Here is a 25,852-nt window from a genome sequence, read left to right as displayed (position 1 = left end):
CAAGTCCCTCTCTGTTGACTACTTCCTCCCTTATATAAATGCGCTAAGGTTACTCTGTGTGAAAAGAGGTAATTTATTATAGATTGGGAATTTAACCTGCTCTCCCACTCTGTATGGCTCAGTTACTCACTAAATAAACTCACCACAACTACTGGGAAGGCCCCATCCTGCCACTTTATTGCTCAGTTCAAGGATAGCATTTGCAGAATAAGTTCACTGAGCAGAGAACTGTGTATATAATGAGGACACCTAAAAAGAAGAAAATAAAACACCATAAAATGGAATGGGAGCAAATAAATGAAACAAGAAAGGGAACAGGACCTGCTTGTTTGTCTCTGTTTATATATGAAGACATAAGGTTTAGAAGCAGGAGTAGGCCATTCAGCCCTTTGGGCTTGTTCTACCTTTTAATAAGATCATGCTGATCAGCTCCAATTTTCAGTCCACCCTCCTTTAAGGAGATCAAAACCATACACAGTAAGGAGCGTTTCAGAGAACACCTCTGGGACACCCGGACCAACCAACCCAACCACCCTGTGGCTCAACATTTCAATTTCCCCTCCCACTCCACCAAGGATATGCAGGTCTTTGGACTCCTCCATCACCAGACCACAACAAAACGACGGTTGGAGGAAGAGCGCCTCATCTTCCGCCTAGGAACCCTCCAACCACAAGGGATGAACTCGGATTTCACCAGTTTCCTAATTTCCCCTCCCCCCACCTTGTCTCAGTCAAATCCATCGAATTCAGCACCGCCTTCCTAACCTGCAATCTTCTTCCCGACCTCTCCGCCCCCCACCCCAGTCTGACCTATCACCCTCACCTTGACCTCTTTCCACCTATCACATTTCCGACGCCCCTCCCCCAAGTCCCTCCTCCCTACCTTTTATCTTAGCCTGCTGGACAAACTTTCCTCATTCCTGAAGAAGGGCTTGTGCCCGAAACGTCGATTCTCCTGTTCCCTGGATGCTGCCTGACCTGCTGCGCTTTTCCAGCAACACATTTTCATCTCTGATCTCCAGCATCTGCAGACCTCACTTTCTCCTCATACACAGTACCCCACAGGTAATCTCACCATGCCCAATGTACAACTGCAGGAAAGCAACTCCTCCTTTCATATACCATTCCCTTTGTAATTAGCATTCACATTCTATTTGTCTTCCTAATCACTTGTTATACCTGGAATGCCAGTCTTTTGTGATTCATATGCCAGTACACCTAGTCCCCCAAATGTTAGAGTTCTGCAATCATTCTCCATTTAAATAACAAACTGCTTTTCTATTCTTCCTGCCAAAGTGGGAGACAAATTCACATTTTCTTGTATCATAAACCATCTACCAAACATTTGCTAACTCAATTAACTTACCTCTATCCTTTTGCTTACTTACTAGGTCCTGACAACTTACCCTCCCATCTAGTTTGGTGTCATTGACAGAGCCCATTAACGGCAATGCAGACCCATAGTATCACTACCAGGGACACCATCATACAAACTGGCCAAAGAACTACAACAGAAACTGAAACACCTGGTCAGCGGATCCAAACACCCTATACAATCAACACAGGAATTCTTGGACATCATCAGAAATATACACATAGACAAAGAAGAAACTATGATATCATTCGACGTGACGGCACTGTTCACTTCGATTGACAAAACCCTAGCCAGAGAAACAATAGCCAACCTACTGGACATACAGAACAGAAAACAGGACGCTGAACCTATCAACAAAGATGGCATACTTAAACTACTGGACTTGTGCCTCACAACACACTTCACATTCAACAACCAGATATACGAACAAATCAACGGAACACCCATGGGATCACCAATCTCGGGACTCATAGCAGAGGCAGTTATGCAAAGGTTAGAACAAACAGTCCTACCACAAATTCAACCCAAACTCTGGGTCAGATATGTCGATGACACGTTTGTAATCATTAAAAACACGGAAATAGAAAAAACACACCGGATCATCAATTCCACACTCACAGGAATCCGATTCACGAGAGAAGAAGAAAAGGACAACCAACTCCCATTCCTAGACGTGATGGTACAGAGAACACCAAACGGAGAATTCACTACAAGGGTATACAGGAAAGCCACACACACAGACCAAGTCCTAAACTATGAAAGTAACCACCCCAACACACACAAACGAAGCTGCATCAGGACACTATTCAAAAGGGCCACAACACACTGCAGTACACCAGAACTGCAAAAAGAAGAAGAGGAACACCTATACAAGGTATTCGCCAAAAACGGATACCCGCGCAACTTCATCAACAGATGCCGAAGAGAAAGACCACGGAACGAGGACATACCACAACCAAAAGGACTAGCCGCACTACCATACATCAGGAGCATCTCAGAACTGACAGCCAGACTACTGCGACCACTAGGACTCATAACGGCACACAAACCAACAGCCACGCTCAGACAACAACTCACCAGAACGAAGGACCCGATACCCAACATGAGCAAAACTAATGCAGTGTACAAAATACCATGCAAGGACTGCACAAAACACTATATAGGACAAACAGGAAGACAGCTAACAATCCGCATACATGAACATCAACTAGCCACGAAACGACACGACCAGCTATCCTTAGTAGCCACACACGCAGACAACAAGCAACATGAATTCGACTGGGACAACACTACTATCATAGGGCAAGCCAGACAGAGAACAGCCAGGGAATTCCTAGAGGCATGGCATTCATCCACAAACTCCATCAACAAACACATCGACCTGGACCCAATACACCAACCACTACAGCGGACAGCTGAAACTGACAACTGGAAGCGGCAGGGACAGACCACTATAAACACCAGAGGAAACATCAAAGAAGCGCTTCGCAGGAGGCTCCCAAGCACTGATGATGTCGCCTAGCCAGGGGACAAAACGTTTGCAACAAAAACTTCCAGCTCGGCCAACAATATGCAACATTGCTTGTACAACTCCTGATGTAAAAGGTTGTGTCATTTCTTCACACAATGAAATATTATTCTCTAGGCTAAAGGAACTAAGAGATTAATATTTGTTTAGCTACCAGGACTCTAGTTATATCAGTGAAGTAACAAGTGAAGTCTCTCATCTTAAGCCAATGGAAAGACTGTAGGATACAGGAGCAGAATTAGACCATTCAGCCCATCAGGCATTGAGTATAGGAGTTGGGACATTATGTTATAGTTGTATAAATCATTGGTGAGGCTGCAATTGTAGCATTGTGTACAGTTGTGGTCACCCTGTTATAGGAAAGGCATTGCTAAACTGGAACGAGTGTAAAGAAGATTTACGATAATGTTGCCAGGATTAATAGCCTGAGTTATAGGGGGAGGTTGGCTAGGACAGGACTTTATTTCTTGGAACGTAGGAGAATGATGGGTATAAGTTGGGGTATCATTGTGGCTCAGTGGTTAGCACTGCTGCCTCACAGCACCAGGAACCCTGGTTTGATTCCAGCCTTGGGCAGCATGTCTGTGTAGGTTTCCTCCCGGTGCTCTGGTTTCCTCTCACAGTCCAAAGATGTGCAGGTCAGGTGAATTGGCCATGCTAAATTGCCCCATTGTGTTAGATGCATTAGTCAGAGGTAAATGTGTCTAGGTGGGTTACTCTTTGGAGGGTCAGTGTGGACTTGTTGGGTTGAAGGCTGTTTCCACATTGTAGGGAACCTAATCTAAAATCATGAGGGGTATAGATAGGATGCATACATATAGTCTTTTTCCCCAGGGATGGGGAATTGAAAATTAGAGGGCATAGGTTTAAGGTTAAGAGAGAAAGATTAAGGAAAGATCTGAGGGGCAACTTTTCACACCGCGCGTGATGCTCATACAGAATGGGCTGCCAGAGAAAGTGGTTGAGGCAGGTACAATAGCAACATTTAAAAAACATTTGGATAGGCACATGGATGGGAAGGGTTTAGAGGGATATGGGCCAAATGAGGGCAATTGGAACAAGCTGAGTGGGCACTGTGGTCAGCATGGACCAGTTTGGGCCAAAGGGCCTCTTTCCATGCTGTATTCCTCCATGACTCTGACTATATTACTAATCCACCATTCGCTCATGGTTGCTATGTTTCTTAACTCCATTCTTCTGCCTTTTCCCTGCAACCCTTGAACCCCTTTCTATAAGTTAATGGAAACCATTTCCTAACAAGAAATGGACAGCTCTTGGAATTAGGAATAAGAGTTGGAAACTCAGATTTTTTGCTGCATAGTTTTACTTGCTACTGTGGCACAATTCTTCTTAGTGTTTAACTTCAGATCACTTCAAGAACAGAAAAAAGGCATTGCCCATAAATGGCAATATTCAAGGAATCTTGGGCCTTGAGGGATCAAAATGCCCATTGTTTGCTACATTTCTTGTTTATTAAGAATTTATAAAATCCTGCTTAATAAATTCTACTTGACTCATGAATATTGCTTATTCATACTTTGTTAGGTTAAGCAAACTGAGGATCTCATTGTCCTAAATGAAGAATTAAGAATTTTTAAATAATAGTGTTATACCTCAAAACCTCGCTTGACTTGCAGCTGGTAGGCAAAGGGGATACTTTTGCAATGAGAACTGTGAGCACAAAAATTGCTAACTGTCTGGGAACTGTGTAATTAGCATAATATGGGCAGTGTCATGAACATGGGTAAGCTGTGGGCATAAATCTGGTAATGACAGGAGGCAAAAAGTAATAATGTTGCAAGTCACATATGTCTTCAGAAAGGTCAAAGGGATCAGTCAACATTCTCTGGTCAAACATAAATAAACATGGTTAGAACAGGGAACTGTATAGGTCTGCAGGACAATTGGAGCTGAAAATGTGTTGCTGGAAAAGCGCAGCAGGTCAGGCAGCATCCAGGGAACAGGAGAATCGACATTTTGGGCATAGGCCCTTCTTCAGGAATCCTGAAGAAGGGCCTATGCCCGAAATGTCGATTGTCCTGTTCCCTGGATGCTGCCTGACCTGCTGCGCTTTTCCAGCAACACATTTTCAGCTCTGATCTCCAGATCTGCAGTCCTCACTTTCTCCTGCAGGACAATTGGAGGCTATTGATCCACCATGCTTGTAGGTGATCTTTACTACAAACTCATTCTACTATCTGTGAACAGTCCTGTAGTTTACCCTGCTTCAAATATTTATATTCTTTTTCTCTTACAAGATACTGCAATTGAGGTAAGGTATTGCCTCCACCCAATAAATCTACATAAAGAATTTTGACATCTCTCTCTATTCTTACTGATAATTTAATTTGATACAATCTCATCACTGAATCTCAATCAATCTTCACTCAATCAAACTCCTTCCTAATTTCCAAAGCTTTCATTAAATCCCTGAGCTTTTTAAACATCAATGAGAATAATCAAGTATCTCAATCTCAACTTACATTTAAACTGCTGCTGGAGAGGAAAGCTTTATGTTCAGGTTGACTACAGTTTGAATATCATTTCAAACTTGACTAGTCCGAGCAGAAACTGTTCTAAACTACATCAACATCTTAATGAACATGCACAGAGCAGAATGTCAGCTATGCCATTGAGCCTGTACCACCATTCAATGTGATAATGGAAGTTGCGTATCTCAATTCAATTTACTCATCTTGATACTCTTACAAAATCAACTTCATTTAGATATATTAATATTTTGGATAGATATTTCCAATGGTCAACCAATGTCCAATGCAAACTTGCATGCCTCCGAGAATAAGGAGATATCAAGCAGAACTAATCTAAAACCGATTTTTGCATCCAAATTTTCTTTCTATGGCTGTTTTTGTGACATTACAATGACAACATTTAAATTTACAGCTAGTTGATCCTGTTGAAATACAGAACTTTTCACTGTATTCATTTGAGTACTTGTGACAATAAAACTATTCAAGAATTATATGGGATTGTCACTATAATTAGGTGCATATACCTCAGATACCTTATTTCTTATCACCTTTGTAGCCTTGGCTTGAATGATGCTATTTAGAGTCATAGAGTAATAGATATACAGAGTATGGAAATAGACTCTTCGGTTCAACTCGTCCATGCCGACCAGATGTCCTCAATTAATTTAGTCCCATTTGCCAGCACTTGGCCCATTTCCCTCTAAACCCTTTCTATTTATAAGATGCCTTATAAATGTTATAATTTGTACTTGCCTCCACCACCTCCTCTGGCAGCTCATTCCATTCACGTACCACCCTTTGCATGAAGAGTTGCCCCGTAGGTCCCTTTTAAATCTTTCCCTTCTCACCCTAAACATATGCCGTCTAGTTCTGGACTCCCCCAACCCAGGGAAAAGAGCTTGTCGATTTACCCTAACCATACCCGTCATGATTTTATAAATCTCTAAAAGGTCACCCCTCAGCCTCCAATGCTCCAAGGAAAACAGCCCCAATCTGTTCAGCCTTTCCTTATAGCTCAAACACTCCTAACCTGGTAACATCCTTGTAAATCTTTTCTGAACCCTTTCAAATTTCCCAGCATCCTTCCTATAAGAGGGAGACCAGAAGTGATTCATGATTAACTCATACCATGAAACTATGATAGTTCAACGAATGAGTATTTTTACACATTGAAAGTGTGTATCAGGTTAATTTTTCCATTTCACTCTCCAGTTGTGCTACACAGATTATGTACACAATAAACGTACAGTTTATGGCTACTGCTTACCAAGATTGTTGTCACTATTAAAGTCTTATTGAACAAACTCTCTGAAGCATTTAAAAAGTAATTTTTTTTGTCCATCACTAGCCCATTCTCTGAGTGCCAGATTCCAACCTGTGGAAGGAAACAAAATTTTATACCTGTTGATGGGTAAGGGAAAGGAGCTAAAACCATAAAATATTTGTTATTCTTCATTTTCACTTGTTCTTAAAGCGGCTTCAATTTCATTACCATGATGTCAATTTTCTGAGGACAACTTTCTGAAAAGCACCTGCAAAAAGCAATGCTTCACAATATTTCAATTTACTTTAAACCTAAACAAAAACTTCCAATTTCTTTTACTTTTCAAATGTCATTGACATAAGACTTTACATCATGAAATAAGTTAAAAATCACACAACACCAGATTATAGTCCAACTGGTTTATTTGGAAGCACTAGCTTTTGGAGTGCTGCTCTTTCATCAGGTGGCTGTGGAGAATAAGGCAATAAGACACAGAATTTATACCAAAAGATCAGTGTCATGCAACTAGAATGATTATATTGAACAGACCTGGATTGCTGTTACGTCTTTCATCTTTTAGAATGGGTTACAACTTTTGGTTCATTAACATGTAAATCCCAGAACATCGTTTCAGTCGCCTTCTCAAGATAACTTAAGATTTCATAACAATAGGTGACATCTCAGCTCAGACAATACATTAAAAGGTGTGATGTATCCCAATCTTGAGTCAGACTGATTCTATTTCCAAAGGGAAATTTACAAAATATTACATGTATTGACTGCTTGCAGAATGTGCATTTTTTGAGCAAAATAGAATTCTGAAAATACAAATTCACCTCATAGACGTATGTGTGAGTGCGCATGCATGAGAGAGAGAGAGTGAGCATGCGGGTGTGAGTGCGCATGCGGGTGTGAGTGCACATGAAAAAATGTGTATTTGCATGTGTGAAAGCTTCGTTACATGTGTTTGTAGGTGTGATGGAGTATAAGCTTGTGAGTGTGCATGTGTGTGGTGTGTGCGCACGAGAAGGTTTGCGTGAGTTTGTGAGTATGTAAGAGTGTGTGTATATGTGTGCACACGTGTGTGTGCATGATCGTGTATGAAAGTGTGTAGTGTAATGAGGTCACCTGTTATGTAACATGAACCCAAGGTCCCGGTTGAGGCCAACCCCATGGCTACTGAAACTGGCTATCAGCCTCTGCTTGGCACTTTGCATTGTTGTCTGCCCTAAAGTACACCTTGGAGATGGTCACCCCGAAGATCCGTGATGAACGCCCTTGACTGTTCGCTGACTAGGAGGGAACATCTCTGTCAGGTGATTGTTGTGCGGTGCCCATTCATCCATTGTCATATCTTATGCTTGGACTTGCCAATGTTCCATGCCTCAGAGCATTCTTGCCTGCAGTGTATGAGATAGACAACATTGGCTGAATCACATGAGTTCCTACTGCATACATGGTGGGTGGTGTCCCCACAGGTAATGGTGGTAACCTTGTCAACACTAACATGTCTTGCAGTGGTTGACATGACAGGGTAGTACAATGTTGTGGTCAATATTGTCCTGTAGGCTGGGCAGTTTGCTGCAAACAATCGTCTGTTTAAGGTTTGGTGGTTGTTTAAAGGCAAGAAGTGAAGGCGTTTGGGAGGTCTTGGCGTGGTGCCCATCCTCATCGACAAAAACATCGCATAGTTTTTCGGCTCCCAGGAAGTATTGGACAATGAAGGGTACCCTATCAGTTGCAACTCGTGTCTGTACAACAACGCAAAGTGCCAAGCAGAGGCTGATAGCCAGGTTCAGACCCATGAGCATGGCCTCAGCTGGAACCTTGGGTTCATGTAACATTACAGGTGACCCCACTACACTGTACTCTCTCACACACACAAGCACAGTCTTACATACTCATACACTCACAGACCCTCTCTCCTACTCACTCTCTCTCTCATACATACACACACACCCTCTCACAGGCTTACACTCCATCACACCTTCACACATATTTTACAAAGCTTTCACACTCACAAACACATACTCCCTCATGTGCACTCACACTCATATGCACCCACTCTCTCTCCCCCTTATACACACACACTCACATATAAGTCTATGAGGTGAATTTGTATTTGCAGAAATATATTTGCAGATACTTTCTATTTTGTTCAAAAAATGCACATTCTGCAAGCAGTCAATATATGTAACATTTTAAAAATTTATCTTTGGAAATAGAACCAGTCTGACTCAAGATTGGGATACAGACAGACTAACCTCACACCTTTAATGCATTGTCTGAGCTGAGATGTCACCGTTTGGCTATTAGTAATGCCAGTACCTGGGAATTTGTCCTGGCAAATCTGAAAGAGACCCTATGTTCCAGCAACGGAAATTGTTGAAGTCAGGCTTTGGAAGAGATGATCAGTCTATTATGGCGGAACCAGAATTGAATTTTCTTTTCACCTGTTTTTTGCAGAGATGAGTTTGGCTGCTGACAACATAGCATAGCGATTTCTCAAAATTGTTTACTAAATCCCAAAGAAGCTACACAAAAACTTTAGGAGAAGCAAAACTTCTCCCGTTACCTGATTCAGTGCATCTCTACTGCGTCGCATAATCTTCAGAATGTAATTAGTTCTTTGACCTTTGCTGTTGAATTCAATATGACCAGTTAGACCTTCTAATTCCACCTGGATTTGGGCACATCAAAAATTGGTCATTGACACAGTTTCATTTCAAATACGTTCACTGACAAAAACTTAAGAACATGAAGCTCAATTCCAGAGTCAGTTTGACTGCAATACTTACAATCCATTTTATTTAGCTACATTTTATTTCCACACTTCTCTACCGTGATGCAGATTTTCATACTTCTAGACAAAGTTATTTAAGTCTTGCACATATTCTCCTTACCCTTCATCTCAGATAAATCTCAGCTTTACACTTAATCCCAATAATACTCATTCCATTTGTTTGGGTGGTTCATCAGTACCACATTAACTGGAATGACAATAGAAAAAAAAGCTTTAAATCTGTATTTGACAACTTTACTTAAACCAAAAGCATTCAGGGATATGAGTAAAGATGGGATGTGGAATTGTGTGACTGATCAGTCATCACTTTGAATGGCAGAGCAAGCTCTCCTTGATTCTGTTATGGACCAGTCTAGACCCTGTCTCAAAACATTTCAAGAAGGAAGCCCAGACCCTAACTTTTCTAGTTGTTTTAGACAGGTGTAAGGTGGATATACCTGGAGTGATGCAGCTGGTCAAACCACTCAATTTTAAAAGAACAGAATTTATTTGCACTCTACTGAATGAAACATGAAGAAAAGAGACAAGAAAATAGAATAACAACCTACCTGAAAACCCGGCGGACACAATATCTCCTACAACTTAACAAAGAGATGTTCCGATTTCCTGAAACATCCCAAAAACACACCCCTTGGCAAGAAAAGTAAAATTAAACACAGGTTCTTACAGGAGAGATGTCAGTGAGAGAGTCAGCCAGAAAACCTCTGTTGAATCTGGGAACCTTTCTCCTCAGCAGTTTTCTTTGACCAGCAACTTCAAACTAAAAATCAAACTAGAGAAAAAAATCTAAGCTGGGAGATCTGGCCACTCCCCTTTCATTGTACAAGTGTTTTAAAAATAAACCTAAAGGCCTCTTCTGATTGTTGACTTAGGTAGTATCTGTTAGCCACTTTTAAAGTTGCCAGTTCAGACATATCGGTACATCTGCCTTACGACCTTGTTAAATGGGCAGCATCATCATGTTCTAAGAGGACTGGATGCAGAACTGAGCGGGGACCACCAATCAGGATAACCTATCAGGATAAGCAGGCTGTGGTTCTTTTCTCTGGAGAAGTCAGTCAGTTGAAGTTAGAGGTTCTTAAAATTCTGAAACAGTTTTGATAAATTAGATTTTGAGAAGTGTTTCTACTTGAGTGAAAGATTTGAATTAAAGGACATAAATACAAGACATAATTTAAAAAAAAGCATAACAAGTGCAAAATAAATAAGTCATACAACTTTAAAAGTAGGCTCAGAAAGAGAGAAACCAGGTGGATTACATACATAAGCCCTTTGAAAGTGTTTAGACAAGTTGGGGAAGAAGAGAAATGAGGTCACCATTCTTTGAGACAGTGAATTATTACGATGTAGAGTGTACTACCACCTTCTTACAATTAAAAAGAACAAAGAAAATTACAGCACAGGAACAGGCCCTTTGGCCTTCCAAGTCTGTGCCGATCCAGATCCTCTATCTAAACCTGTCACCTATTTTCTAACGATCTGTATCCCTCTGATCCCTGCCCATTCATGTACCTGTCCAGATACATCTGAAATGATGCTATCGCGTCCCTCTCCACCACTTCCGCTGGCAATGTGTTATAGGCACCCATCACCCTCTGTGTAAAGAACTTTCCACGCCTATCCCCCTTAAACTTTTCCCCTCTCACCTTGAACTCATGACGCCTAGTAATTGAGTTCCCCACTCTGGGAAAAAGCTTCTTGCTATCCACCCTGTCTATATCTCTCATTATTTTGTGGACCTCAAAGGGATCCCACCTCAACCTCTGCCCTTCTAATGAAAATAATCTTAATCTACTCACCCTCTCTTCATAGCCAGCATCCTTCATACCAGGCAACATCCTGATGAACCTCCTCTGTACCCTCTCCAAAGCATCCACACGTGCATGTACATAGAACTGTATGCAGTATTCCAAATGTGGCCGAACCAAAGTCCTATACAACTGTAATGTGATCTGCCAACTCTTGTACTCAGTACCCTGTCTAATGAAGGAAAGCATGCCGTATGCCTTCTTGATCACACTATTGACCTGCGTCGTCACCTTCAGAGTACAATGGACCCGAACACCAGATCTCTCCGTGCATCAATTTTCTCTAGGGGTTTTTCCATTTATCATATAATTCTTGAATTAGATCTTCCAAAATGTATCTGCCATTTCTCTGTCCAGCTGTCCAATCTATCTATATTCTGCTGCATTCTCTGACAGTCCCCTTCACTATCTGCTACTCCACCAATCTTAGTATCATCTGCAAACTTGCTATACTTATCTCCAGATCATTTATGGATATCACAAACAACAGTGGTCCTAGCACAGATCCCTGTGGACCACCACTGGTCACAGTTCTCCATTTTGAGAAACTCCCTTCCACTACTACTCTCTGCCTCCTGCAGCCCAGACAGTTCTCTATCCATCAAGTCATTACATTTTGGACCCCGTGTGACTTCACTTTCTCCATCAGCCTACCATGGGGAACCTTATCAAAAGCCTGAATGAAGTCCATGTATATGACATCTATAGCTCTTCCCTCATCAATCAACTTTACATATGATATTTTGCAACTTTTGTGTGAGTGAATATAGGAATAGGAGGTTAGTCCAGTTGAATGCATGGCTGGAGGGATGGTGCCAGAGGGAGGGCTTTAAATTTCTGGGGCATTGGGACCATTTTTTGGGGCAGTGGCACCTGTACAAAGTGGATAAGTTACAATCAAAATAGGACCAGCCTCCTTGTGGGGAGGTTTACTAGTGCTGTTGGGGACACTTTAAACTAACATGGCAGTGTTGAAAATAGAGGGGGAATGAATGAGCAAATTTAGAAGAGAAAGTAAGAGAGTCAGGAAGGCATAAAGATTTGTAGACCAGCTAAGGCACAAGGGAATTTGGCAAATTTGGATGGTGTTTATTTTAATTTGAGCAGTCTGATGATAAAGACAGATAAGTTGAGGGCACAAATTAAAACAGGGGGATATGATGTCTTTGGTGTCACTGAGACATGGTTGAGATAGGGGCAGGACAGGCAGCTCAATATTCAAGGATATGGGGTCTTCAGACAATACAGGAAATGAGGTAAAGAGGAAGGTGTGTTGTAAATTTTGATCAGAGATTGAATTACAACTGGAAGGAGGGGTGATATCCCAGAAGGCTCCTCAAATTAAGCCATATGGGTTGAACGTCAAAAAACCAAAAAGAAGCAATTATAATGTACTATAGCCCCTTAACAGACTAGAGAAATAGAAAAACAGATATGTAGGGAAATATCAGGGACATATAAAAGTAATACTTTACAGTTAATAGGAGATTTCAACTTCCCCAACATTACTGGGGTTCTCACAGCATGAACAGTTTAGAGAGAGCAGAATTCTTTAAATGCATCCAAGAAATCTTTTTACAATATGGAGACGGTACTTTGATCATTTTTGTCAAAATCCGTATTGCTCCAGAAAACTGTACAATTTAAGTTGCATATGCAATGGACCCCAAATATCTTTGTGGATTGACTTCAATACAATGAAATAGTATCAGTGTTTTTGTGCCTTTTGACGCAGGTGGTTATTAGACAGGCCTCGGGCTCTTGCACAGCCACTGAATTCAGTGTACCACCAATGATCCATATTGATATGTTGAGGACAGTGCCTAGGCTGGTGTGGCTGCTCCCTGCTTACACAAGGGAGCTGTGTTTTGCTGAAGAGGGCACAAGAACAAGGGTGACAGTATGAAGACAGTGTGCACTGGAGTCCCAGCTGGAACAAGTTGTTTCTGGATGATGCGTACTCTGGTCTTTTATGTTAATCTTTCAAATGGCCTGTCAGTAAGTACAAGACACTTGTCAGAACTCAGCTGGAGAATTGTGCACAGTTCTGGGTGTCACATTAAAGGAAACATGTGAATGCATTGGAGATAGAATGCAGTACAGGGTAACAAGCATAGTTCCTGGAATAAGAAACTTCAGCAATGAGGATCGGTCTAAGACGTTGGGAATGTTCTCCTTTGAGAGAAGGCAGAGAGGAAACCTATTAGAAATTTGCAAATTTCTCATCGGGGTTAGAAAGACTAGATAGGAGAAAGTATTCCTGTTTGTAGATGGATCAAGAATGAGAAAGCACAGATTGAAAGTAATTTGTAAAAGAGGCAAATGTGGCACAACAGAAACCTTTTTCACACAACAGAGGTTACCATGAAGGATCTCTTCAACCTCTCCCCTTACCCAAAGTGTGGTGACCCTCTGGTTAAACCAGCACCAGCTATCTCTCTCTCTCTCTCTCTCTCTTTAATGAGAGAGTAATGCTATAGTCTGATAAGACTAAGGCAACTTTACCTTTTAGTTAGTGTTGGGAATGTGTTGCTTGGAAATGAGATGGCATCAGGTTCAATTGAGGCATTCGAGAGGGCATAGTTTCTATTTAAATAACCATTCAATGTGCAAGGGGGGAAAGGCAGGAAGGTGGCACTAAGTTGTCATATTCATTTCGAGAGGTGGTGCAGACACAGTGGGCTGAATGGCCTCCCTCTCAGTGACTCTATGATGTCAGACTGCAATTTGCTGTTAGCCACATGGTGGAAGGACATGATCATGATTTTAGTGGGTTTACTTTGAGATGCCAAGAGTTGAAATACTGCTTCATCTACTTTCTTTACCCTTTCAGATATTTAAATCACTGCATACATTTTATCCCACTTTCAGATATTTATCTAATTCCCTTTTGAAAGGTGCACTGCATCAATGGGTGATGGAAACATCTTCAGTATTAAATGAGAATTGGATAAATATTTGAAAGGGAAACAAAAATTGCATTGTTATGGGGAAGACGTTGGGGAATAGGACTAATTGGATACTTTTTCATAGTGCCAGCATAGGTATGATGGGCCACATGCCCCTTTTCTGCTTTAACTCAATAACCCAGGTGCATTTAAGGGGAAGCTAGATTAAAAAATGAGGGGCGAAACAAATAGAGGAAATGTTGATATGAGAAGATGAAGAGAAGTGAGGGCTGTGTCTCCATTGGTACTGATTATTTGGGCTGAGTGGCCAGTTTCTACACATGGGACTCAATGCAACTTAATGTTACTATGTTAACAGTTGACTAAAGCTGCACCGAATGTCAAAAAGAAACCATCAACTAAGAGATAGAAAAACCAATCATTGCTAATGTGCTTATTGATGTCAGATAAACTAGGTTTCCACTCTTATACAAGTAGTACAGATTTCTCACTCGTGTATAGGCGGTATACATAGTTCAGTGGTGAACATATTTCCTCATCTTCACAGAGAGAAAGACTTGTATTTCTATATTGAATTGAATTGAATTTATTGTCAGTGTGGGGCGGCATGGTGGCTAAGTGGTTAGCACTGCTGCCTCACAGTACTCGGGACCCAGGTTCAATTCCTGCCTCGGGCAACTGTCTGTGTGGAGATTGCACATTCTCCTGTGTCTGCGTGAGTTTCCTCCCACAATCTGAAAGATATGCAGGCCAGATGAATTGGCCATGCTAAATTGCCCATAGTGTTAGGTGCATTAGTAAATGTAGGCGAATGGGTCTGGGTGGGTTACTCTTTAGAAGGTTGGTGTGGAATTGTTGGGCCTTCCACACTGTAGGTAATCCAGTCATGTACTGAGGTACAGTGAAAAGCTTTGTCTAATGAGCAATACAGGCAGATCACAGAGTTAAGTAGTATAGATAAGTAAATAATAGGTAATCAGCAGCAAAAACAAAAACACAGTTACAGGCAAATGTTCAGAGTTTGTGAGTCCATTCAGTATTCTAACAACAATAGGGTATAAACTGTTTAGAAACCGGCTGGTGCGTGTGTTCAGGCTTCTGCCCAATGGTAGAGGTTGTTGAAAAACATTGCCAGAATGGAATGGATCTATGAGAATGCTGGCTCCCTTTCCTTGACAGCGGGCCTGGTAGATGGACTCCATAGATGGAAGGTTGGCCTTTATGATGTCCGGGCCGAGTTCACCACTCTCTGTAACCGTCTCCAATCTTGAATGTACAGTTGCCATACCAGGTAGCGATACACCTAGGCAGAATGCTCTCAATGGCAGACCTATAAAAGTTGGCAAGGGTATTCACTGTCATGCCAAATTTCCTTAGCAGCCTGAGGAAGAAATGACGTTGTTGGGCTTTTGTAACCAGTGCTTTCACATGAAGAGTCCAAGAAAGATTGTTGTTGATAACCATTCCCAGGAGTTTGATTCTCTCCACTTGTTCCACCTATGTGTTATTAAGGTGTATTAATGAGTAACATCCCGCCGAAAATCAATAACGAGTTCCTTGGTTTTGCCGGCATTGAGAGCTAGGTTGTTCTCAATGTGCCTATCACAACCTCAGAAAGTTCTAAACTGCTTTATACTTTTGGAGGTGCAGTTACTGTCCTAAAGCATAAAATGTGACAACCATTTGTGCACAGCAAAATCTCATAACTGGTAATGTGATAATGGATAGAAAATGTGTTTTAATGATACAAAATACATAGAATCCAGCTCACTAGGAGAACTCTCCTGGTCTGCTTCCAGTAGCACCACAAGAATTTTCACATCCACCTGAAAGGGCAGATGGGCTTTAACATCTTATCAGGAAAATATAATTTCTGACAGTGCAGCTGTGCCTCAGCACTGACCCTCTGACAGTGCAAACTCCCTCAGTACTGACCCTCCCACAGTGCGGTGCTCCCTCAAAACTGACCCTCCAACAATGTAGCACTCCTTCAGCACTGACCCTCCAAAAGTGCAGTGCTCCCTCAGCACTGACCCTCTGACAGTGCAGCAATCCATCAGCACTGACCTTCCGACAGTGCTGCACTCCCTCAATGCTGACCCTCAAACACTGCAGCAGTCCCTCATTCCTGACCCTACAATAGTGCAGCCTCCAGCAGTGCAGCACTCTCTCATTCTTGACCCTCCAACAGCGCAGCACTCCCTCAGCACTGACCCTCAGTACTGACCTCAGACAGTGTGGCACTCCCTCAGCACTGACCCTCCAATGGTGCAGGACTCCCTCAGCACTGACCCTCCGACAGTGCAACACTCCCTCAGCACTGACTCTCCGACGGTGCGGCACTACCTCAGCATTGACCCTCCAATTGTGCGGTACTCCCTCAGCACTGACCCTCCAACAGTGTGGCACACTCTCAGCACAGACCTTCTGACAGTTCAGCATTCCCTCAGCATTGACCCTCCAACAGTGTGGCACGCCCTCAGGACAGACTCTCTTACTCTCCGACAGTGCGGCACTCCCTCAGCACTGACTCTCCAAAAGCATAGCATTCCCTCAGCATTGACTCTGTGATAGTGCAGCATGCCCTCAGGACTGACCCTCTTATTCTCTGACACTGTGGCACTCCCTCAAGACTGGACTTGAGTATTAGTCTAGATTTTTTGTTCAAGACTTGGGAATTGAACAATAAGCTTCTGGCTCAGATACGAGAAAGACCCTCAACTAGTCAATTGGCTCACTTTTCCACAGAGATGTACATGCTTATCAACAAAAAAATGCTTGCCATAAATAATAGGAAATGTCATGTAAAAGTAGCAGAAGACAATGTAGATTCTATCGAGACCCTATCTAACTGTACTATGCACACCAAATGGGGCAGACCAAGTTAGTTTAGTATAGATCAGAGACAGTAATCCTATAAAAGTTCCATCCAGAACAATGATGCTTCATAGAATATATGCAGAATCCTAAATGGTTTGATTTCTAAATGTGATTACTCACCATTCTCAGATAGTTCATCAGGCTGGTTCCATGTTGCCAAATCTGTGCTGAGCCACAGGACAAGGATTTAACAGCAATTTCCTGACTCCGGTTAAGTTCATGGACAGCAGTGACAATGACGTAGACAGCATCAAACAAGAGGGCAGAAGAAAGCTGGTGCAATAGACAGAAGATTATCTCTGGTGAGAGTTTAAAAGGTTATTTAAAGTTCAGAAGTACTATTTGTATTCAGAAATACTAATTGTAAAATAATTGCTTCTATTTTAATGGTTTAATTGTAACTGGATAAAAAATGGAAGCAGTTATCAATCTTAAATAAGACTGGAAATCTCTGGTCATTTCTTATTATGCAGCTGGATAATTTCTGCAAACTACAGAAAACGGCAGCACTCTCAACAATTATCAACAATTGCTAAATAAGAACAAAATTATTTAAAAATTATTTTCCAAACAAAGGAAAAATTCTCCATCATAGACTATGAAGTTTTGACTTACCATTCAAAGAGTGAGAGAGATGCCTTCACTCTTAATATCAGCCAAAGGACATAGAATCCTTACAGTGTGGAAGCAGGCGATTTGGCCCATTGGGTCCACACTGACCCTCCAAAGAACATCCCACCCAAACCCACCCTATCTCTGTAACCCTATATTTCCCATGGCCAATCCATCTAACCGCACATCTTTGGACTATGGAAGGAAACCAGAGCACCCAGACATAGGCAAAATGTGCAAACTCCACACAGAGAGTTGCCCAAGGGTGAATTTGAACCTGGTTCCCTAACACTGTGAGGCAGCAGTGCTACCACTGAGCCACTGTCAGGTATGAGTAATCCAGATGTCCAAGCCAATGCTGTGGGGCTACAGGTTTGAATCCCACCATGGCAGCTGAATTTAATTAATAAATGTTCTCTTTCCTCGGAGTCAGCAAAACACTGTTAGAGGGGCTCTTTTGGTGCAGTGGTAGAGACCCTACCTGTGAACTAAGAGGCCTAAGTTCAAGTCCCACCAGTTCCACAATAATATCTTTGATCAGATTGAGTAGAACACAAGCTGGAGTGCTTTGGTGAGTAGTTCTCCCACCTCTGAGTTTGCCAGGCCCTGGTTCAAGTACCCCTTCAAGATGAGACCAGAATTCACAGAATAAGGGTACAAGGTAGAACATCCAGGACTGAGATGAGGAGAATTTTTTTTCATACAGGGAGTGGTAAGCCTGTGGAATTCTCTGCAATAGAAAGTGGTGAAGGCCTAAGCATTGAATGTTTTCAAGGAATTAGATGTAGCTCTTAGCACTAAAGGGAATGTGGCAAAAGCAGGAACAGGATATTGAGTTGGATGATCAGCCATGATTATAATAAATGGTGGAGCAAGCTTCAAAAGCCAAATGGCTCACTCCCACTCCTAGTTTCTATACAAGACTTGTTAGTTATGAAAGATCAAGAGTTTTTGTGGCATAGTGGCATTGTCCCTACCTTTGAGGCATCAGGCCCAGGTTCAAGTCCCACTTACTCCAGAAGAGTGTCATAATACACCTGTACAGGTTGGTGTGAAAATTTCTATGACTCTTGTCTTGGGTTATCCGTATATGCATTTGTGGGCGCTCTCAAGCTTAAATCCTGCATGATCCCTTGTGCGTCGTCACTGGATGATTAGGTAATGGTGAATAACAGCTTCCTTCCAAGCAGTTAACTGGGAATTGTTTTCCAACCATCACAATTCATTAATTTCTCATATCTTGAAAGGAATCTGATGTATTGAGGTGAAGTTTTATGCTTTGGTAACCTCAGTTGGTGGAGTATGAGAGAAATAATCTGAGGATCATAGGTTCAAAACCCAATTCAGGTACTGACAAACTTGATTGAGTGTTTTGAGGAAATAACAAAGAGGATTGATGAGGGTAGAGCGGTAAATGTGATTTATATGGACTTCAGTAAGGCGTTCAACAAGGTTCCCCATGGGAGACTGATTAGCAAGGTTAGATCTCACGGAATACAGGGAGAACTAGCCATTTGGATACAGAACTGGCTCAAAGGTAGAAGACAGAGCGTGGTGGTGGAGGGTTGTTTTTCAGACTGGAGGCCTGTGACCAGTGGAGTGCCACAAGGATCGGTGCTGGGCCCTCTACTTTTTGTCATTTACATAAATGATTTGGATGCGAGCATAAGAGGTACAGTTAGTAAGTTTGCAGATGACACCAAAATTGGAGGTGTAATGGACAGCGAGGTGAGTTACCTCAGATTACAACAGGATCTTGACCCGATGGGCCAATGGGCTGAGAAGTGGCAGATGGAATTTAATTCAGATAAATGAGAGGTGCTGCATTTTGGAAAAGCAAATCTTAGCAGGACTTATACACTTAATGGTAAGGTCCTAGGGAGTGTTGCTGAACAAAGAGACCTTGGAGTGCAGGTTCATAGCTCCTTGAAAGTGCAGTCATAGCTAGATATGATAGTGAAGAAGGCAATTGGTATGCTTTCCTTTATTGGTCAGAGTATTGAGTACAGGAGTTGGGAGGTCATGTTGCGGCTGTACAGGACATTGATTAGGCCACTGTTGGAATACTGCGCTCAATTCTGGTCTCCTTCCTATCGGAAAGATGCTGTGAAACTTGAAAGGGTTCAGAAAAGATTTACAAGGATGATGTTGCCAGGGTTGGAGGATTTGAGCTACAGGGAGAGGCTGAACAGGCTGGGGTTGTTTTCCCTGGAGCGTTGGAGGCTGAGGGGTGACCTTATAGAAGTTTACAAAATTATGAGGGGCATGGATAGGATAAATAGGCAAAGTCTTTTTCCTGGGGTCGGGGAGTCCAGAACTAGAGGGCATAGGTTTATGATGAGAGAGGAAAGATATAAAAGAGACCTAAGGGGCAACATTTTCACACAGAGGGTGGTACGTGTATGGAATGAGCTGCTAGAGGAAGTGGTGGAGGCTGGTACAATTGCAACATTTAAGAGGCATCTGGATGGGTATATGAATAGGAAGGGTTTGGAGGGATATGGGCCGGGTGCTGGCAGGTGGGACGAGATTGGGTTGGGATATCTGGTCGGCATGGACGGGTTTGACCGAAGGGTCTGTTTCCATGCTGTACATCTCTATGACTCTATGACCCTGTGACCCGGGGAGATATTTGGCCAAAAGAAGAAAGAGACCAGAGACGACAGCTGCTGAATGGTTTTGAAATTAAGTTGATGTAAATTTAGTAAGTTTTTTATATTGGAATGGAATACTGTTATAGAGTTGGAGGCAGATAATAAGCAGTTAAGAGAAAGGGGGGGAGCTTAGAGTTTTCAATTGTTGTTGTCTCATGTTCACGTTTAGAGTTAAGGAATAAATTGATATTATTTTCTTTAAATAGTGGAATTTGGGAGTTCTCTGTCATTCATATTTTAACAGATTATGAGACAAGGTGAGGTGAGCTTTTCTGGGTCTTTGTTTCAATCAACAGAGGGGGTTCACCCCATATTGTAACAAAAGGGACAAGTGCTAGTGAGACTAGGAATAGAGAGCGAGAGCAGATGAACATGTGGCTGCAGGGCTGGTGTAGGAGGGAGGGCTTCAGATACGTGGATCATTGGGATACCTTTTGGGGAAGGTGGGATCTGTACAAGAAGGATGGGTTGCACCTGCACCAATATCCTGGTTGGGATATTTGCTAGACTCCTAGGGAGGGCTTAAACCAGATTGGCAGGGGTTGGGAACCTGATCTATGGATCAGATGGTGAAGAGGGTTGTGAGCAGCCAGATACAGCATGCAGAGAGTCTGTGGGAGGGATAGGCACTGGAAAGGGCAAACATGCAGCCAGTGTGATGGGTTGAAGTGTTTATTTTATTGCAAGAAGTATCAGGAATAAGGGTGACAAACTCAGAGCATGGATCAGTACTTGGAACTATGATGTTGTGGTCATTACGGAGACTTGGCGTTCACAGGGTCAGGAATGGATGTTGGATGTTCCAGGTTGTAGATGTTTCAAATTGAGTGGGAGGGGGAGGAAAAAGAGGTGGAGGCGTGCCATTGCTAATCAGGGATAGTATCACAGTTGCAGAAAGGGAAATTGTCAAGGAGGGTTCAACTAAAGAGTCATTATGGGTGGAAGTCAGAAACAGAAAAGGAGCAATCACTTTGTTGGGAGTTTCTACAGGGCCCCTAATAGCAACAGAGACTTGGAGGAGCAGATTTTGGAGGTAGTTTTTGGAAAGGTGTAGAAGTAACAGGGTTGCTGCGATAGGTGACTAACTCCCCTAATATTGATTGGAACCTCCTTAATTCAGAGAGTTTGGCTGGAGCAGTTCCTGCCAGGTGTGTCCAGGATGAGTTTCTGACACAATAAGTTGATAGGCCGAATGGAGGGGAGGCCATATTGGATTTGGTTGTCAGCAATGAACCAGGTCACTAATCAGATCTCTCGATGGGACAGCATTTCAGTGATAGTAATCACAACTCCATGATCTTTACCATACTCATGAAGAAGGACAGGAGCAGACTGTATGGTCAAGTATTTAATTGGGGGAGGGGGAACTACAATGCTATTGGGCAGGTACTGGGGCATCTAAATTGGGAACAGATGTTCTCAGGGAAATGCAGAACAGAAATGTGGAGGTTGTTTAGGGAACACTTGCTGATAGTGTTGGACAGGCTTGTTCCACTGAGGCAAAGAAAACATGGTGACAAGGGATGTGGAACATCTAGTCAGGATGAAGGAAGCTTAAGATTGAGGAAGCACGTAGCAGACAGGCTTTACAGGGTTACAAGGTAACCAGGAAGGAACTGAAGAATGGACTTAGGAGAGCTAGAAGGGGGCATGAAAAGCTTTAGCGGGTAGGTTTAAGGAAAACCCCAAGGCATTCCACACTTATGTGAGGAACAAAAGGATGGCCAGAGTGATCAAGGATAGTGGAGAGATGTTGCACTTGGAGTCAGAGGAGGTCGGGAAGGTCCCCAATGAATACTTTGCTTCAGTTTTCATGACCGAGTGGGACCCTGTTGTTTCTGAGGATAGCGTAAAACAGGCTGATGTGTTAGAACAGGTTGCTGTTAAGAAGGAGAATGTGCTGAAAATTTTGACGTTCATGAGGACAGATAAATCCCCTGGGCCAGATGAGATGTACACTCGGTTCCTACAGGAAGTGAGGGAAGAGATTGTTGTGCCTTTGGTGATGATCTTTGCATCCTCACTGTCCACTGGAGTAGTGCCAGATGATTGGAGTTTGGCAAATGTTATTCCCTTGTTCAAGAAAATAGGGATAACCCTGTGAATTACATACCAGCCAGTCTCACATCTGTGGTGGGCAAAATATTGAAGAGGATTCTGATAGACAGGATTTTTGATTATTTGGGAAACCATAGTTTGATTAGCGTTAGTCAGCATAGCTTTGTGAGGGGTAGGTCATGCCTCACAAGCCATATTGAATTCTTTGAGGATATAACAAAACACATTGATGAAGGAAGAGCAGTAAATATGATTTATATGGATTTTAGCAAGGTGTTTAATAAGGTTCCCCATGCTAGGCTCATTCAGAAAGTAAGGAGGCATGGGATATAGGGAAACCTGTCTGGATACAGAATTGTTTGGCCCATAGAAGACAGAGGGTGGTGGTAGATGGAAAGTATTCAGCCTGGAGGAATTGGTTCGAGGACCTCTGCTCTTTGTGATTTTCATAAAGGACTTGGATGAGGAAGTGGAAGGATGGGTTAGTAAGTTTGCTGATGACACAAAGATTGGTGGAGTTGCGGATAGTGTGGAAAGCCGTTGTAAGTTGCAATGGGACATTGACAGGATGCAGAACTGGGCTGAGAAGTGGCAGATGGAGTTCAACCTGGAAAAGTGTGAAGTGATTCACTCTGGAAAGTTGAATTTGAATGTAGAACACAGGGTTAAAGGCAGGATTCTTGACCATGTGGAGGAACAGAGAGATTTTGGGGTCCATGTCCATAGGTTTCTCAAAGTTGCCACCCAAGTTGATAGGGTTGTCAAGAAGGTATATGGTGTGTTGGCTTTCATTAGCAGGGGGATTGGGTTTAAGAGCCATAAGGTTATGCTGCAGCTTGTTAAGAAGACGTAGCTGTACTTTAAGGAAGTTAAAAGCAGCAGAACTACCAGAAACAGCACCAAGTATTCTCAATAAGGCAACAATGTAACACTTGCTCGAGAAACTTGATTAGCTCGTTGCCTGGAGACAAAAACAAATTTGAATTCAGCCAATAAACTATACCTCAAAAAATATCAAACTCCAGTCCAGTTTGAATTTAGTATGTTGACAATCTTAAAAGCCCAATGACACAATCCAATGCTTTGGGGGTGGGGCGGGGGTGGTGGGTGGTGGGGGTATAAGACTGGGGAAAATTGAACAGTTGAGAGAAGAACTGCGAGGCCTAGCATGTAAACAGACTGCCTGAAAATAGCTCTCCCAAAAATATCTTTTTGATCAGTAACCTGTGACGCAGAAATTTCTAAGAAAAAGAAAAGAAAACACAGGAAGATCCGAATAGAAGAATGAAAGCTGCCTGGTTTTGAGATTAGAAGTATGGTTTTGTAAATCTTAATTGGGAGTTTTATCAGACTAGTATTATAGAAGGGATGGTAAAATATAGGTCAGAGGAAGAAATTGTAAATAGTGGTAAGTTAATTATTCTCTTTTATACTTTAAGAAATAAAGTTGTTAATATTTACTTTAAATAGTTCTTGGCCATTTGTCTTTTTACTGATTACTGCACAGGGTAAATCTTTTCTGTGTTGTTGGTTTTAAATTTAGCAGGAGGGTTTACCCCTTGTTGTAACAAGCTCTTTAGAGCCCTGGTTAGACCACACTTGGAATATTACATTCAGTTATGGTCTCCTTGTTATAGGAAGGATGTGGAAGCTTTAGAGAAGGTGCAGAGGAGTTTTACCAGGATACTGTATGGACTGGAGGTCATGTCTTATGAAGAAAGGTTGAGGGAGCTAGGGCTTTTCTCATTGGAGCAAAGAAGGATGAGAGGTGACTTGATAGAGGTGTACAAGATGATGAGAGGCGTAGACAGAATGGATGGCCAGATACTTTTTCCCAGGGTGGAAATGGCTATCACAAGGTGTCATAATTTTAAGGAAGGTTTAAGGAAGATGTCAGAGGTTGGTGGTGCATGGAATGCACTGCCAGCAGTGGTAGTACAGTCAGATACATTAGGGATATTTAAGCGACTCTTGAAAGGCACATGGAAGAAAGGTTAGTTTGATCTTAGAGTCGGATAAAAGGTCGGCACAACATTGAGAGCTGAAGGGCCTGTATGTCCTGTACTGTTTTATGTTCTAAGTAAAAAAGATCATGAGTGGCATGGGCAGTATGAATGTACTCAGTCTTTTTTCCAGGGTTAGGGAATTGAGGACTAGAGGGCATCAATTTAAGGTAAGAGGGAAAAGAATAAATGGGAACCTGAGGGACAACTTTCTTTTTTTACACAGAGGGTGGTATGCATATGGAATGAGTTGTCCGCAGAAGTGGTTAAGGCGGGTGCATTAATAGTATTTAAAAGGCATCTGGACAAATATATGGATAGAAAAGGTTTAGAAGGATATGGGCCAAGTGCAGGGAAAACGGGGTTAGTGTGGATGGACATTTTGGTCGGCATGGACCAATTTTGGTTGAAGGGCTTTTCTGCATGCTGTAGGACTTTCTATAACTCTATGGCCACCATGTTCCTTTTTAAAAAAATATCATTTATATACATTATGATCAATAAGGGTTCAAGCACTGATCCCTGTGGTACACCACTGGACTTCAATCACACAGCCTTCTACCACCACCCTCTGTTTCCTACCACTTAGCCAATTTTGAATCCAACTTGCCAAATTACCCTGGATTCCATGTGCTTTTACCTTTTTTTTAATCAGTCTCCCTTGTTGGGCCTTATCAAAGGCTTTGCTGAAATCTATATAAACTACATCAATTGCACTACCTTCATGTACACCTCCTCAAAATTCAATCTAATTTCCCAGGTACGACATCCTTCTGACAAAGCCATGTTAACTATCCTTGATCAAACTTTGCCAGCTATACATGGCTTTAGTAAGACTATACAAGGAGTACTGTGTGCAGATTTGGTTTCCAGAAAAGTTGTACTTGTCAGAGAGGGAGTGTAGTGACGGTTCACCAGAATGACAGACAGTCATAGAGTCTGAGAGACGTACAGCCCAGAAACAGACCCATCAGTCGAACTGGTCGATGCCAATTAGATATCCCAAGCTGATCCAGTCCCACTTGCCAGCACTTGGCCCATATCCCTCCAAACCCTTCCTATTGATATATCCATCCAAATGCCTTCTAAATGCTGTATTTGTACCAGCCTCCACCACTTCCTCTAGCATCTCAATCCACACATGTATCACCCTTTGTGTGAAAAAGTTGCCCCTTAGGTCCCTTTTAAATTTTTCACCTCTCATCCTAAATCTATGCCCTCTACTTCTGGACTCCCCAAACCCAGGGAAAAGACCTTGTCTATTTACCCTTTCCATGTCCCTCATGATTTTATGAATCCCTATAGGGTCACCCCTCAGCCTCCGATGCTCCAGGGAAAACAGCCACAGCCTATTCAGCCTCTCCCTATAGCTCAAACCCTCCGACCCTGGCAACATCCTTGCAAATCTTTTCTGAACCATTTCAAGTTTGACAACATTTTTCCTAATAGGAAGGAGACCAAAATTG

At 42.3% G+C, this 25,852-nt stretch overlaps 1 protein-coding gene across 2 annotated transcripts in view; it reads right to left on the bottom strand.

Annotated features, from left to right (window-relative positions):
- LOC122540572 (glutamate receptor ionotropic, kainate 4) overlaps window positions 1–25,852 on the bottom strand; it is a 192,569-nt gene that overhangs the window by 42,325 nt on the left and 124,392 nt on the right. For both annotated transcript variants that reach the window (XM_043676446.2, XM_087976264.1), the window contains exons 9-11: window positions 17,180–17,332; window positions 9,235–9,339; window positions 6,663–6,770 (exon numbers count right to left, since the gene is read on the bottom strand). In XM_043676446.2, coding sequence (XP_043532381.1) covers window positions 6,663–6,770; window positions 9,235–9,339; window positions 17,180–17,332 — 366 coding nt within the window. The remainder of the gene's footprint in view (window positions 1–6,662; window positions 6,771–9,234; window positions 9,340–17,179; window positions 17,333–25,852) is intronic.

The sequence above is a fragment of the Chiloscyllium plagiosum genome, unplaced genomic scaffold (genome assembly GCF_037043375.1).
Source record: "Chiloscyllium plagiosum isolate Xiang-an unplaced genomic scaffold, Cpla_swu_hap1 HiC_scaffold_29, whole genome shotgun sequence".
In the NCBI taxonomy this organism is placed as follows: Eukaryota; Metazoa; Chordata; class Chondrichthyes; order Orectolobiformes; family Hemiscylliidae; genus Chiloscyllium; species Chiloscyllium plagiosum.
This window is presented reverse-complemented; position numbering and strand designations above follow the sequence as displayed.